Source organism: Prionailurus bengalensis, chromosome C2 (assembly GCF_016509475.1).
Source record: "Prionailurus bengalensis isolate Pbe53 chromosome C2, Fcat_Pben_1.1_paternal_pri, whole genome shotgun sequence".
Taxonomy (NCBI): Eukaryota; Metazoa; Chordata; class Mammalia; order Carnivora; family Felidae; genus Prionailurus; species Prionailurus bengalensis.
Window position 1 is genome coordinate 27,922,312 of NC_057350.1, and position 15,603 is coordinate 27,937,914.

General features: G+C 39.2%; 1 protein-coding gene across 4 annotated transcripts in view; it reads right to left on the reverse strand.

Annotated features, from left to right (window-relative positions):
• Positions 1-9,485, reverse strand: part of USP25 (ubiquitin specific peptidase 25) — a 151,889-nt gene extending 142,404 nt beyond the window's left edge. For 3 of the 4 annotated variants that reach the window (XM_043593832.1, XM_043593833.1, XM_043593831.1), the window contains exon 1: positions 9,073-9,247. In XM_043593832.1, the coding sequence (XP_043449767.1) occupies positions 9,073-9,117 (45 nt within the window). In that variant the 5' untranslated portion in view covers positions 9,118-9,247. Of the gene's footprint in view, positions 1-9,072 lie in introns of all 4 variants that reach the window. The other variant, XM_043593836.1, reaches the window with a different exon arrangement.
• Positions 9,486-15,603: the final 6,118 nt, after the last annotated feature.

The window sequence follows — 15,603 nt, forward strand, 5'->3', positions numbered from 1 at the left end:
TACCTCACAATTGGTATTGTAGATTATTAAAAGTCCTCAAAATATTATATGACCACCTGTGGAGGTAGTACATCTAGAACTGGTACTACAAAAATAATAATTTGTACAATCTAACTAAAAATTTATCTCAGCATATAGAACAAAAAGGAGTGAAAGAAATTATAAAATAAAATTTATAGCAAATAAGAGAGATGAATGGTATCAAATATTCAAATAATTCAGTTATGGAAGGAGGGCGGGGGGGGGAAGGAATTGAGTAGAATTGATAATTTTAGAATGTATACCTTTTCCCTAAGAACATGAAGCTCTTCAGATCAAAATTCCTAGGCAGGACTGTTCAGAAGGAACACACACATGTAAAATTTCTGGTTTCTAAAACCAAAGGGGAAATCTTACAACCTTACAGATAGTTAACTAATAACTTCAAAAATGAACTATTGGGACCTCATCAAGATAAAAAAACTTCTGCACAGTGAAGGAAACAATCAACAGAACTACAAGACAACCAACAGAAGTTATTTGCACCTGATATATGGGATATAGCGTTAGTATCCAAAATCTACAAAGAACATATCAAACTCAACACCCAAAAAACAAATAATTCAGTTAAGAAATGGGCAAAAGAACACTTTTCCAAAGAAGGAATCCAGACGGATAACAGACACATAAAAAAAATGTTCAACATCACTCATCATCAGGGAAATACGTGTCAAAACCACAATGATACACCATCTCACACCTGTCAGAAAGGCTAAAATCAACAACAACAAGAAACAACAGATGTTGGCAAGGATGCAGAGAAAGGGGAACCCTAGTGCACTGTTGGTGGGAATGCAAACTGGTGCAGCCGCTCTGGAAACTAATGTGGAGGCTCCTCAAAAAATTAGAAATAGAACTTACCCTATGACGCAGCAATTGCACTACTAGGTATTTATCCAAAGGATACAAAAATGCTGATTTGAAGAAGCACATGCACCCCAATGTTTACAGCAGCACTATCAACAATAGCCAAACTATGGAAAGAGCCCAAATGTCCATCAACTGACAAATGAATAAAGAAGATATGGTACGTATATACAATGGAATATTACTTGGTGACGAAAAAGAATGAAATCTTGCCATGTGTAACAACATGAATGGAACTAGAATGAATTATGCCAAGCTAAATAAATCAGAGAAAGATAAATATCACATTATTTCACTCATATGTGGAACTTAAGAAACTAAACAGATGAACGGGTGGAAGGGAAGCAAAAATAAGATACAGAGAGGGAGGCAAACCATAAAAGACTCATAAATACAGAGAACACACAGGGTTGCTGGAGAGGAGGTGGGTGGGAGGACGAGCTAAATGGGTGATGGGCATTAAGGAGGGCATTTGTTGACATGAGCACTGGGTGTTATATGTAAGTGATATGTAAATAAGTGATTTCTTAACTGAATTATTTGTTTTTTGGGTGTTGAGTTTGATACATTCTTTGTAGATTTTGGATACGAACACTATATCCCATATATCAGGTGCTAAATTCTACTCCTGAAACCATTGTGTACACTATATGTTAACTAACTTGAATTGAAATAAAATTTAAAAAAAAAAAGAGTTAACTAACAACTTATCTACAACTTATCTACTTTGGTAGAGTAACGCCAAACGGTATTATATTTTACAGAAAAACCTAGTTAATATTAAATACCGAATTTTTAAAAAATTCTTCATTGTTTCTTTTCAATGTATTTAAGTTCAAGTTAGTTAATATACAGTGTAGTACTGGTTTCAGAAGTAGAACCCAAAGATTCATCACTTGCATATAACACCAAAGGATATAAATAACTAATTTTTAAAAACTAATTGGCTACTAATGTGTCTATAACCCAAGTAATATTTTTGATGTAAGGTATATCTTAAGAAATTTAAAATGCCATTATTTAGAATTACGATTCCATATTATCCCAACAAAATCAGGAATACTATACATAAAAATATGTGAAAAAGCCTATTTTATTGAGGACAGAGGAAAACAGAGAAAACTATTCATTTTGGCACCATCAGAAAACTATGTTTAAATATATATTTAAAATTAAAAGAGCAGAAATGAGGGGCGCCTGGGTGGCTTAGTCAGTTGAGCATCCAATTCTTGATTTCAGCTCAGGTCATTATCTCATGGTCAAAAGATCATGCCCCACTTGGGGCTCCTCGCTAGGTAGGGAGCATGGGGCTCTCTCTCTCCCTCTGTCTCTCCCCTGCTCATGTTCCCACTTTCTAAAATAAACAAAGGGCAGAAATGAGAAAGATTTCCCAATCATAGAGGATATAAGAGGCAAGGGGGAGAGGGAGGGTGATAGAATGAAAACTTTATCAAGCCATCAAAGCTGGGTAGGGAAAACAATAGAAACTCAGGTGACAAAAAACTTATGAGTTATCATATGTAAATTATGAAATTGTATTAAAAGACTAGCAAAAGCACACAAGTTTGGATTCAGATATATTAGAAATAAAAAGAATCTGATGAAATTATATTAAAAGTACCTCAACATCTCTCAGAATTAAGACACAAGGAAAAAACAAGAAATACTCAAGCCACACTATGTGTACATTTAATATATCAACATAGAACTCTGTAACTTTCAAATACACATCCTTTTCATATGCTCATTAATACCTCATGTACTTAGTCATACGAAAATCTTAATTTCTAACACTATTACAAATCATCTTGTTTAAACAGCATATTCAAACTAAAAATCAACAATTTAAAAAATGCAACATGGAGACACCTGGGTGGTCCAGTCCCTTAAGCACCCAACACTTGGTTTCAGCTCAGGTCATAATCTCTAGTTCATGGGATCAAGCCCCACATCAGGCTCTGCACTGACAATGTGGAGCCTGCTTGGGATCCTCTCTTTCTCCCTCTCTGCCTCTCCCCTGCTCATGCTCTCTCTCTCTCTCAAAATAAATAAATAAACTAAAAAAAAAAAATGCAACATCTTGAGACATACAACAAAAAAACAAAAAAAAACTTTTAAAGAAAATGAAGTCAAATCTCAAAGAAAACCAACAGTCCAAAATACCTGTCATTATTACTCTATTAGAAACTCACCAAGTATAAAAAGAGCAATAATAACCTCCAAAAAAAAAAAAAAGGAGAAAGGTGAAAATACTTCAGACAAAAAGCAAAAATTAATGAATTAGAAGATAAAACAGGGTTTATAAAGGAAACAAAGAAGTGGATTTTGAAAGAGCAGTGAAATAGATCAACATCTGGCAAAACTGAGACTAAAACAAAACAAACAGGAGTGAGAAAAGGATCTGTCTACACAGCCAGATTTAAGAAAAAAATCAGACCTGTACATACATACATATATGCATCTAAATGAAATCAAACCTAAATCAATAAACATTTTTAAAATTGATGCTGGAATTGATGCTGGAAGAGGTAGAAACCTAAAAGGTAATAGTCAAAATTTGGAAGGCTTATCTAAAACTTGTTCTAAATAAAATGGTCTGCCTGCCATAGTCATATTCATCAAACCGTCAAAGTAACAAGTACTTAGATTTAACAATAAAAATGGCTAAAAACCAACAATTTTGAATGATTTAACCTAATCCTACACTAAACAATTCCAAAAGCATTGGAAAACTCAACAAGCTTTCTAATGATTTTATAAGCTAACCTTACCTCGATAGCCCATATGCAGAAAAACAAACTGTGTAACCAATCTCATCTAAGAATATCGATACTAAATTCCAGATTAAAATTTAGTATATCGAATTTGGAGGCATCATGACTAAATGAAATTTTACCAGAAAGTAATATAGCATAATGGTTACGAATGCAGGCTCATAACTTGCCTGCAATGACCATGAATTTAAATTCCACCCCAACACATACTAGCAATGAAATGTTGTTTTAGTTCTTTTCTAATACTCTTTCCTCAACCACAACATTCAGGTGAAAAAAAAAAAAATTGTGCTCACCTAATAATGTGTTTGGAAAAAAATTAATAAATAAAAAGTTTTTAAAACTCCAAGCACAATTCCTTAACATAGAAATATATATCATATTTCATATATGTTATCTATTACAGTTGTTTTTATTACTGACACACAAATTATCACATAGGTAATTGCAAAAGGAAAAAGGAAAAGCCATTTGATAAAAAATCAAAATCTGTTTTCAAAACATTTAAAAAACTTAGAGGGCTATAAGGAAATCTCCACATCATAATGAAACAATACATAACAGAAACTAACATTAATCCTAACAGTATTCTGTAATATTAGCTAAAGCAATAACAATGAAAATAAAAGTATGAGTATTAACAAGGAATAGGTCAGAATGATAATTACTTGCAAATGATATGAACTATAAACATAGGATATTAAAGAAAATCAACAGAATATTTATTGAAACTGATGAAATTCATTAAGGCAGTTGGATACAATGTTATCCAATGCTGGATACAAATCAAAATTAGGTGAGAAAGAGAAAGAATAAGAAGGGAGTAAGTACCTGGATCCTGTCTCTTTGCCCAAACCAAGTCTTGTGCTAATAACAACATAACCAATTATTTAGTACTAAAGAATATCCCTTTTATGTAATGTTTACAGTGATTTACATAATGTTAACTGTCCCTTGAAATGCTGTACTATATTTTCATGACTTTAAATGATAGCTAAATTAGAAAATACTAAATAATTTAACTAAAATATTTACCCTGCATTCAGTTTGTATTCTTTTTCCAAGTTTTGCTTTAACTCTTAATTTGGTTGATCTATGACATCTTTCCCACCTAACACCCCTCTGTAATTAAGTGAAAGTTGACTGCTGACCCATTAAATTCCTTCTGCCTCCGTCCTCTAACATTTCATTTTCGTCCTCCCTGTCCAGAAATAAATGCATACTTACCGCCACCAAACACTCAGGATCTAAAAGAGTTGCTCACGTCTAATCATACTAACTTTAAGGCTTTAATGGAAGATTCAGAGTCACTTAATGACTTGCCCAAGGTCACAGAAAGGTGATTTAGACCTAACCCACACTCTATGGTCTTTTCACTACACAGCCTATATTCCACAGTTGTCCACGGTTTCTCAATAATTAAATCTCGAGATTCCGTTAAGAAACTAAAATAACTACTGCATTCGCATTTCTTTTAGAAAACATTCACTCATTACTTCACTCATCAAATATTTACTGAAACCTACTATGTGCAAGAAACATTCTAAGCTCTAGGGTAAAACAAAATGGGCAAAATACCTGCCCTATCAACCTTATATTTTATTCAACTCAGAAGAATGCATTTAATGTAAATAGCATCCAGCTCACTTCACTCTATAAATCAATTTGGTCCCTAGGAGGAAGCTTTCTATTGCTGCCCTCAAGATCCCTCATTTAGGATTGAATCTATGTATGTATCAGATTTTTGAGATCTAAGGATCCTACATTTAGGTAAATATCAAGCACAAATACTGAAGATATATGTTCAAAACCAAAATTATGCACAGGATTTAACTATCTCTAATCTTTTTTTATTTTATTTTTTAAATATTTTTAAAAATTTTTTTAATGTTTTTTATTTATTTTTGAGACAGAAAGTGGCAGAGCATGAGCAGGAGAGGGGCAGAGAGAGAGGGAGGCACAGAGTCTGAAGCAGGCTCCAGGCTGAGCTGTCAGCACAGAGCCCTATGCGGGGCTTGAACTCAAGAACCATGAGATCATGACCTGAGCCGAAGTCAGAGGCTTAACCCACTGAGCCACCCAGGTGCCCCTAGCTAATTGTTTTAAAAAATGTTTATTTGTTTTTCAGAGACAAAGAGAGTGTGGGGGGGGGGGGAGGGAGAGGGGGAGAGAGGGGGAGAGAGGGGGAGAGAGGGGGGAGAGAGGGGGGAGAGAGGGGGAGAGAGGGGGAGAGAGGGAGAGAGAGGGAGAGGGAGGGAGAGAGAGGGAGAGGGAGGGAGAGGGAGAGGGGGAGAGGGGGAGAGGGGGGGAGAGGGGGGGAGAGAGGGGGAGAGAGGGGGAGAGGGAGAGAGGGGGAGAGGGGGAGAGGGGGAGAGGGAGAGAGAGGGGGAGAGAGAGGGGGAGAGAGAGGGGAAGAGAGAGGGGGAGAGAGGGGGAGAGAGAGGGGGAGAGAGAGGGAGAGGGAGAGGGGGAGAGAGAGGGGGAGAGAGAAGGAGAGAGAGGGAGGGGGGAGAGGGAGAGGGGGGGAGAGGGAGAGGGAGGGAGAGGGAGGGAGAGGGAGAGGGAGGGAGAGGGAGGGAGAGGGGGAGACAGGGGGAGAGAGGGAGACAGAATCCCAAACAGGTTCTGCACTGCCAGCACCAAACAGGGCTTAATCTCACGAACCATGAGATCATGACCTGAGCCAAAATCAAGAGTCCAACACTCAACCAACTGAGCCATCCAGGTGCCCCTAACTACAGCTAATCTATCACTGACCATCTCACCTGTATCACCTAAAGCTCAAAAAAGCTTTCTGCAGTTTTTACTACATCTCATCACTCCATACCATGGCTAAACTTCAGCAATCAAAGCAAAGAACACATCAGAGGAAAAGACAGCCCCTGGTCCTATACTGTGATAAGCTACTTTGCAGGTGAACAAAAGATAGATGAAAGCTCTGTGTTGTGCTATTAAAAAGAAAAAAAAAAGATTACTAATCATCCTTCTGAAAGAAAAAAAAAGAATCCTGAAAATAAAGCAAACTGTTCCAACTACTGGAATAGAACTATATACATAAAACAAATATACATGTGCAATCACATAACTTTTTAAGGAAAGCAGAAAATAGGCTGAAATTTTGGTTATGCAACTAGACACTTCTTGCCTTCCTGATAATTCATAAAGTTTCTAAGTGAAAACAAAGAGTTTCACTTTTGTTTCTTCTAAAGTATGAAGTTCACTTCCTAGTTACTAGCTTGAAGTCCACTTCCTAGTTACTAATTTGGTGAATTTAAATCTATTCGTTTGTAGTGGATGGTTTAAAGTATTTATAACTATGTAAATACTTTTAAATAGTTCTACCATGAATAACAAAGTAATAGTTTATTAATGTGAAAAGCAAACAAACACATTGTTTCTTTAAAACACACACACAAATACCACTATGGAAGTATTAAAATAAATGCATAATATTGCCCCCCCCAAAATTCCCCTATATCACTAAAATGATCTAACACACACTAAAAATAGCATCATAATGGTAATATTGTGGATTAACAACTACTCCCTTTGTGTAAGGAGGGAGTTCATTAAACTAGTAAATTGGATTTGATGGCCAAGATCACTTGCAATAATTTGATTCTTGATTCCACAATTTTATGCATAAACCTCTGAACCAGGAAGATCTGCACTACCTGAGTCTATGCTAAAGAAGTACTTTAGTCAAAATCAATTAAAAAAAAAAAAAAACTGACAAACTTCTTGCCACAGTTCAAACTTAAAAGATGTGAAGAGTAGGAGCCACTTTGGAATGTCCAACTTTGAAACAAATAGGCTTTAATATGCAACACTGAGGAGAACTATAAACAAAAATGATACCAAACCCATCAAATACTGCTTAGCATACATATGAACACAAGATCCTGCTCTAAGTACTAACACTTTGTCACATACTTAACATCAAAAAGTAAAGTCTAAGGAATTCAAAGTAGAATAGAAAGGATTAGGAGATAAACTGTTCTAAACTCCCATTATTAAATCTAGAATCATTTCACTGTAAATGAACTGCAGTCGGCAACAATCTTCCCAATTGACCAGTAACAGTTAACTAACACACCAGGAGTTCCAGAAACAACTTTCCCAAAGTGCCTAAAATAACAATGCACGATCCCTGCTTTCCAAAATTCTTGAGCATCTTCAATTACCTCAAGTACTATCATAGAATTCTAAAAATAATCTCAAAGCAAAAACTTAGCGGACAAAGCAGAAACTTAGCAGACAGTGAGCATACACACAGTTCCTTTGAGAGCAGCAGGCCTTATTCTAAAATCAAGCCCAGGTAGGATACAAACTACGCCAAAACTACAACAGGGTGGGGCATTCATTGCTCACCCAGATAAACCAAACACAGCTTTGGGAGCAGCTCGCGGTAAACCCTAGTTATCCCCCAAATTTCAAAACGACTAAAGCAATGTTTTCTTTTTGCCCAACATGCTTCTCACAAAATGACAAGGCCAAAAAATAAATAAATAAATAAATAAATAAATAAATAAATAAATAAATAAATAAATAAATACAAGTAAGTCATGGCCAACAACTCTTCAGGATATGGTGCAAGCCATGATCGTGCACTTGAGATTCTGAAAGGAAATCTCGACTAAAAGGAACCTCTCTCACCACTCGCTATAAAAGATCTGAAGCTTCACGCGGATTTTATTTTACTTTGTTGAAGACAGTGACCACTTGAATGTGTGACCCAGTCAAGAGTAAAGGGCGAAGGAGGGAATAAGGTCAAACTGAGGGGACAAAAGATTCCTGGAATAAACATGGCCAGGAAGGTTTCCTTTCTTAGAGGCAGTCTCTATATTCAGAAAGAAAGAAAAAGAAACACAGAAAGGAGAAGTAACCAACCAAACCCTCTGCTTCCACAGAGTCCACCTGGTAAATGTACCTGCCCCGCCAGGCAGGCAATTCAAGTCTAGTGGAGACCCTTTTGCCCACTAGCAGGCCTGGAATGCTCCCACCTTCGAAATGCAAATTGTGTTCGGGAAGGATGACAACTGGCTGCTCCGTTCTCTAAAGGAAGGAGGCGGTGAATAAAGTTTAATTCAGAAGCCCTACAGAGGAGTGTAGGAATGCGAGGGTCGCTCTCAATACACAGCCAGCACTGTCTGCTACGGGAAAACAAGGAAGTGGCTTGAAACCCACTAACTGCACCCCACTTCCCACACGCAACCTCGCACAGGGCGCGAGGCCCCCAAAGGCGACAGGCAGGGACGGTGGGCGGCGGGGGAGCAAGCGCGGGGCAGCGGAGGCCCGAGGGGCGGGGGGGGGGAAGGCCGGGAGCGGGCGAGGACAGCACGTCGGAAGGAGGAGCGGGACCGGGCCGCGCCGGCTCCCGGGCTCGCCTCACCTTCTGCGCCGCGCTCTGCTGCAGCACATTCTGCTCCACGGTCATGGCCCCCGCGGTGCCGGCGGCGACACGGGCGGCGGCGTGCGGCTCCTCGCGCCTCCGCCGGCCCTGGCAGCCGCGCTCTGCCGAGCTCCAGGGAACGGCGCGGACCGCCGGGGAGTACAGCGCCCCCGCCAGCCAGGCGCGAAGGCGATGGCGGCCGGCGTGCGCGGGCACCGCGGGCTGGCGGCGAGGCGCGGACAGCGAGGGCCACGGCGGCGGCCCCACGACTTCGCGCGGCCCGCCTCAGCGCGGCTCGTCCGCCGAGGCCCGGGCCATGAGCGGGCGGCGGACGCTGGGGCGCGAGAGGGCGCGAGCAAGCCGGGCCGCGTCACGCGCGCGCGCGCTCCTTCGCCGGAGGCTCGCGGGCCACTGCGGGGAAGGGAGAAGGCACGGACGGAGCCGCGGGCTGGAATGGCGCTGTTCTCCTCCCTCCTCGACTCCTCCTCCCCTCCCCCAACCGCCGTCACCTCCCCCGCCCGGCGACTCCTCCCCCGCCGAGCCCCGCCCGCCGGCCTCCCTAACCCTATATTGTGACCCGCGGGGTGGTGGGGCGGGGCGGGGCTGACTTGAAGCCCCGCCCCCAGCCCGGCCCCGCCCCGCCTTGCGCGGCCCCGGCGCTCCCGGGGTGGGGCGAGGGCGCGCCCCGCGGGCTTTGCCTCGGAGCCGCCCCTGCGGCAGGTTGCGCGAAGCCTTCTCCTGGCTCTGCTAAGTTCCAAGCTGAGGCGAAGGGCAGCGTTCTCTCTGCACCCAGGACTTGTCGGATCGCCAGCTTTCCGAACTCCTCCAAGACAAAACCTTTCCCTCTAGGTCTGGTAACGTCCCCAAACCGTGCTGAGTCCCTGAACCTCAGCTCCTTTCTATGTCTCCGGTCCTCCCCCCTAACCTTTCTAGGAATTTCGCAAGCAATAAACTTGCCCGAAGGGAAAAGGCAAGTGTGATTTAAGCAAAGGGCTGTCAGAAGTCCTTTTGCTGCAATGTACTTTTCTCCATAACAAATCATTACATAAATGAATATTGACGTTCTCTGTCTACTTCATTCATTAAAGCATGTGCCAGTCTCTGGGAGGCTCTGGAGAAATGAGGTTTATTTCCCGAAGATTTGATAAAAATGAAATATGGTCTATACAACAGACAACATGACGAAAGTATCACTGCCCAGATGGTACATAATTCTAATATACCGGTTGCCAAACAATTAGCAATTAACCTTCCTGCATAGAATACTTGACTGTATATGGAATTGTAAGAAAAACTTAGCCTCGAGATAAGTTATCTCTATCCTCAAAAAAATCTTGAGTTTCCCCAGCTAATCTGGAAATAGGAGGTGAGGATGCAGCAATAAGAGGGGCATAATAATCAGTGAATATTGTCACAAATGCAATACACTCATATGCAAATCCGGGTATAATTTTTAATCTGATGGCAAGAAAAGTAAGCGTAGAAAATGATCACTGAAATATTATCTGGTTTTATTTAATAATCATGGATCATAGTAGCCTTTGTAACAAATCTGTGCAGTTTACAACCGTCTTTACTCTGCACCTTGGATGCTTGGATGTACTCAACCACCTTTTGAGATCTTTCCCTTGAGTCTTCATATTTATTTGCGCATTTGATTTTGACATATTACAAGTTTTATTTTATTGATATCCTATGTTTTTTGCCAAAGGAATTTGAAAAGTTGTGAAATGGTTCGAAAACTAGAGTGTTAGGAATAATGGAACAGTTCTGAGAGAATGCACGATTTTGTTATGAGAACACTGAGACCCAAAGAAGGTTATTTGGCAAAGAAAACATACTAGAGCCCATTTTACCTCATTTATAGCCCAAAGTGCTTTCCAACATGTCACCTTCACGTTTCTCTGTAATATGGATTTTTTAAAAAATAACTCTGTTCACGATTTATGACATTTGAATATAAAAAAGTAAAATTTAACATAAAAATCTAGTATTGTAGTTAAAAAAAAAAGAGAGAGAGAGATCGCCATATCCTAAGTTTAGTTTCAAGAATTTGACAATAAATTTCCTCCGAGGGGCACCTGCATGGCTCGGTTGGATAAGTGCTGGACTCTTGACTTCTACTCATGTCATGATCTTGCACTTCCAGAGATCCAGCCTGGCATCGGGTTCTGCTCTGACAATGCAGAGCCTGCTTGGTATTCTCTCTCTTCCTCTCTTTCTGCCCCACATATGCATGCATTCTCTCTCTCTCTCTCTCTCTCTCTCTCAAAATAAATAAAATAAATAAATAAACAAATATTCCTCTGAGTTAATTTTTTTAATTCCACAAAAATATTACTACCAGTGGTTACTAGATAATCATTAAATAAATCTTTATAGTCATACTTGCCCACTTTGATCATTTATTTCCAGCTTACTTCTGATGGTTTCCTACTGAAATTTTTTAAATCTCAATTGTTTTGTATGAAGAGAAAATTTCAAGTTTCCTTATAGACATTCTTTTTTAGAAAGCACATAATTGGAATGAATAGAGGACGAAAATTTGAAAATTTGAGATAAATATGCACATGTGATCCATTGCCAGATATCCTAATTCATTTTAACAATATGTCCCAATGTCAGTTTTTCTGTTCATGAGTCAGCCTCAATATATATAGTTGTTGGAATTATATAACCTCAGCATATTATTGAGTAATTCCTAAGTTGTATTACTCTGGATCGTTGACACTCAGATAAACACTTACAGTGCCAGATTTCATTAAGATTAAAAATTTACTTTTTAACACCAACTCTGTTTTTCTATGTGGGATCAAGATTATTTTTTTAATGTTTATTTATTTTTGAGAGAGAGAGACAGAGACAGACAGAGAGAGAGAGAGAGAGAGAGAGAGAAAATGAGTGGGGGAGGGGCAGAGAAAGAAGGGGACAGAGGTTCCAAAGCCGGCTCTGCACTAACAGCCTGATGTGGGGCTCAGACTCATGAACTATGAGATCATGACCTGAGCAGAGAAGTCAGAGGTTTAACCAACTGAGCCATTCAGGTGCTTTCAAGATGATGTTTCTAACAATATTCAGTGTTGTGCCTTGTGTGAACCAAGGAAACTGGTATTCTATTTTGACTATTTCTCCTGAACACCAAAAGTCTATTTTTTTTGAGAGAGAGGCAGAGAGAGAGAGAGACTGAGAGAGTGTGAGCAGGGGAGGGGCAGGAAATCCCAAGCAGGCTCAGCGGCCAGTGTGGAGAGACCAAATGTGGGGCTCAGACTCACAAAACCATGAGATCATGACCTGAGCCAAAATCAAGAGTCAGACTCTTAACAGACTAAGCCACCCAGGCACCTTTGCCAAAGCACATTTGTAAGACATGAGTAAGAGAAACATTCAATGCATAGTATAGACTTGAACTATTTCCATGACAAAGGGATGGTTTGTAAATCTCCTCTTGAGGAAAATCAGAATTATTTTCCTTCTTTAGGTGTATTGACATTGACATTTACATTCTGGGATGATTTTATTTCCACCAATTAAGGAACCGTATATAATCATTGAAAGAGGAGGTTTCTACAATGTCACAATGGTACCATTCATTGATGAGGTGTTCATGCATTAGAACCTGTAAGAGTACTATCTGCCTAATACATGCACAATTAAATGCTTATTGAATTAAATGGGAAGTCACGAAGGAAAGAAAGCAAGTTTATCTATGCTTTTGCAGAGAATGGCTAACTCTAACTTCTCATTCCAACTGGACAGCTCTGGTGTCCTGGCAGCCATATTGTTTTATCTGACAAAGCATATCAATATTGGTATCTCCAGCTGGTAGTGGTGCCTCACACACTGAGAGTCTCCAGATGTTGCTTCTTTGGTCAGCGTGCCCATTTTCTAGGGCAGATATAACAAAATACCATAGACCAGGCGGATTCAACAAGAGAAATTTATTTTCTAACAGAGGCTGGAAGTCAAAGATTGAGATGTCAGCAGGGTTGGTTTCTTCTGCAACCTCTTTCCTGGGCTTGTAGATGCCACCCTCTTCCTGCCTCTTCACGTATTGTTGATCCACTGTGTACACACTCCTCTGGTGTCTGTTCTTCTTTTTATAAAGACACAGTCATATTGGATTAGGACCCAGTCTAATAGCCTTATCTCAACCACCTCTTTAAAGAATTTACTCCCAAATACAGTTATATTCTAAGGTACTAGGGATTGGAACTTCAACATATGAATTTGGGGGGAGGACACACTTAGCCCATAACGGTCATATTCAATCTATTTCAGTTAATCCTACACTTCATACCTATGTACTATCAAATACCCTTTTTCCTGCTCCATCCCATAACCCCTTAGATTAGTAAGAAATGTGTTAAAACATTTAAGGATAGTAACTCCACATTTTCTGTCAATATTCACACTTCCAGTTGGAATAGTTTTGGGGGAAAAGTTCTGTGAATTGAAAAAGGAATCTAATCTAATGTGAACTATTTCTTTGTAAGATCTACTTTGAAAATAAAGTCTACATGGAGAAAAAGCTATTCTTTATCAACTGAAAGACAGCACAAAAGTACAGATTTCTTGCATGAATCACTTGCTCCCCTTACTTTAAATAAGTCCCAAAGCATACTCTGACACTGCAAATGACGTAGAGTTCCCAGACCCTTCCTCATTTCTTGCCTTTCTTCTGCTTCTGTGGTGGTAGTCACACATTTTCCTGAAGTTACCCTATAAGGTATGCGGACAGAGAAAAGTATGGAGTCAAAAGTGATTACTGTCACTCCTTAAGACCTCTATCCCCTGTATTCAGAGCACATGATTGCTACATATATACAAATCCCAAAGAACAACTCAGTGACAGATAGTTCTGTAATCTTGGGCAAATTGCTTAAACCTTCAACATAATCCTTGCCTATTTGCTTTCAATACACATTCCTTGCATTTCTATTGCTTTTCTCTGAATCACAGAAAAGACTATCCTTGAATGTCCCATGCTCTGAGGTCAGCTGGCTTCAGAATGGATTTAGCATAGTTGGAGGATTGGAGGGTGAGAGAATAAGAGAACTCAGGCTATTTCTCTTTCTTCTTCTCCCTCTTCCCTTGGGTTGCTTCTCCTTGGGCTGTAGATCTTTGGTGGACCCAGCTCGCATCAAACTGTTCTACCCTGTCTCAAGGTCCTCCTGGTGAGGCAGGTCCCTGAGCTCTGGAAATCTTGTCTCCTTCCATTACCCCTCCAAATTAAGAGTCATAATGATTTCTTGCTGTTGCCACACTGGTTTAACTCCCTGTCCCTGTTTGGCTTTTTAGTTCTTTCATTACCTATATAACCAATTCTTTGGATTAAGTATCCCTTGATTTAAACATTTAAAGAGTATTCCATTTTTCTGACATGAATTTTACTGACATATGTTCTCTGGGTTAGTTCTGTCATCTACAAAATGAGAATAATAATTTAGGGCTATTTTGATGATTAAATGCATAAGTACATATAAAGTATTTAAAACAGAGTAAGGCACAAAGTGAGTGAATAATAAATGTGAGCAAGTTCATGCTTTTATTATTATTATTACTATTATTATTATTATTATTAGTTTTGCTTTTATTATTATTATTAGGCCTTCCTTGTGACCTATAAATTGAAAAGTGAAAACCATTAGGTGAGCACCAAGAATTAGTCAGCTGGGGTTGAATATTCTTAGTCTAGAAAAACGATACATGAAGCAGAATTAAGAGAGGGCAGTTAACCAAATCTTACAGTCTAAGAAGGGACTGTTCCATTGCCATTTCTCTAATGATTTCATGTCAAATCATGTACAGAAGAACTTGTTTAGTTATTCATAGGCAGCTACTTTACTACTGATTTTAGACCCTTGGTGAGTGTTTGTGTTCTTTTTTGGATGGTTGAAAAGACACAAATTTCAAGTGTAATACCTTTAATTTTAAAAAATACATACTAAGATATGGCAAATCAAAAATATATTTTTGGATGAACAATGCTATTAGCAAGTAAAAACACAACAAAATGAAAAACTTAAATATTAGGCAAAAATGCTACTCATTTTTGGATTCTGCACAATGACATTCATACTGAATGAGTGCTCAATAAGTGTAATTTAAATGAATTTATAAACAACAATGAAAACAAAATTTTAAAATCTCCATTCATGTTTCAGGCTTTCAGGCTTTCAGGAAATGCTTTTAGTATATTTAGTCTATCTGATATCATTTTATAAAATGAGATATATGAACAATAATCTCTTATCTCAATATATTAATTTGGTCTGTTTTTCATCAAGAACAACATATGGAATTTTTTTATGTGAAGGTACATTATTTTGTTCTGTTCAAATTTACCATAATTTTCAGTTTGGGTAAGCATATTATAAACATCCATAATTCTGTGGAAATACTGACTGTGAATAAATGTAAAAACACAAATAGGGTAGCACATTTTACAATTAGATTCTACTGGTTCTGATTTCAGAGCCTTTGCTCTAAGACTGGTTGTACTGTCAGGTGAGTTGGAATGGCTAGTCGAGG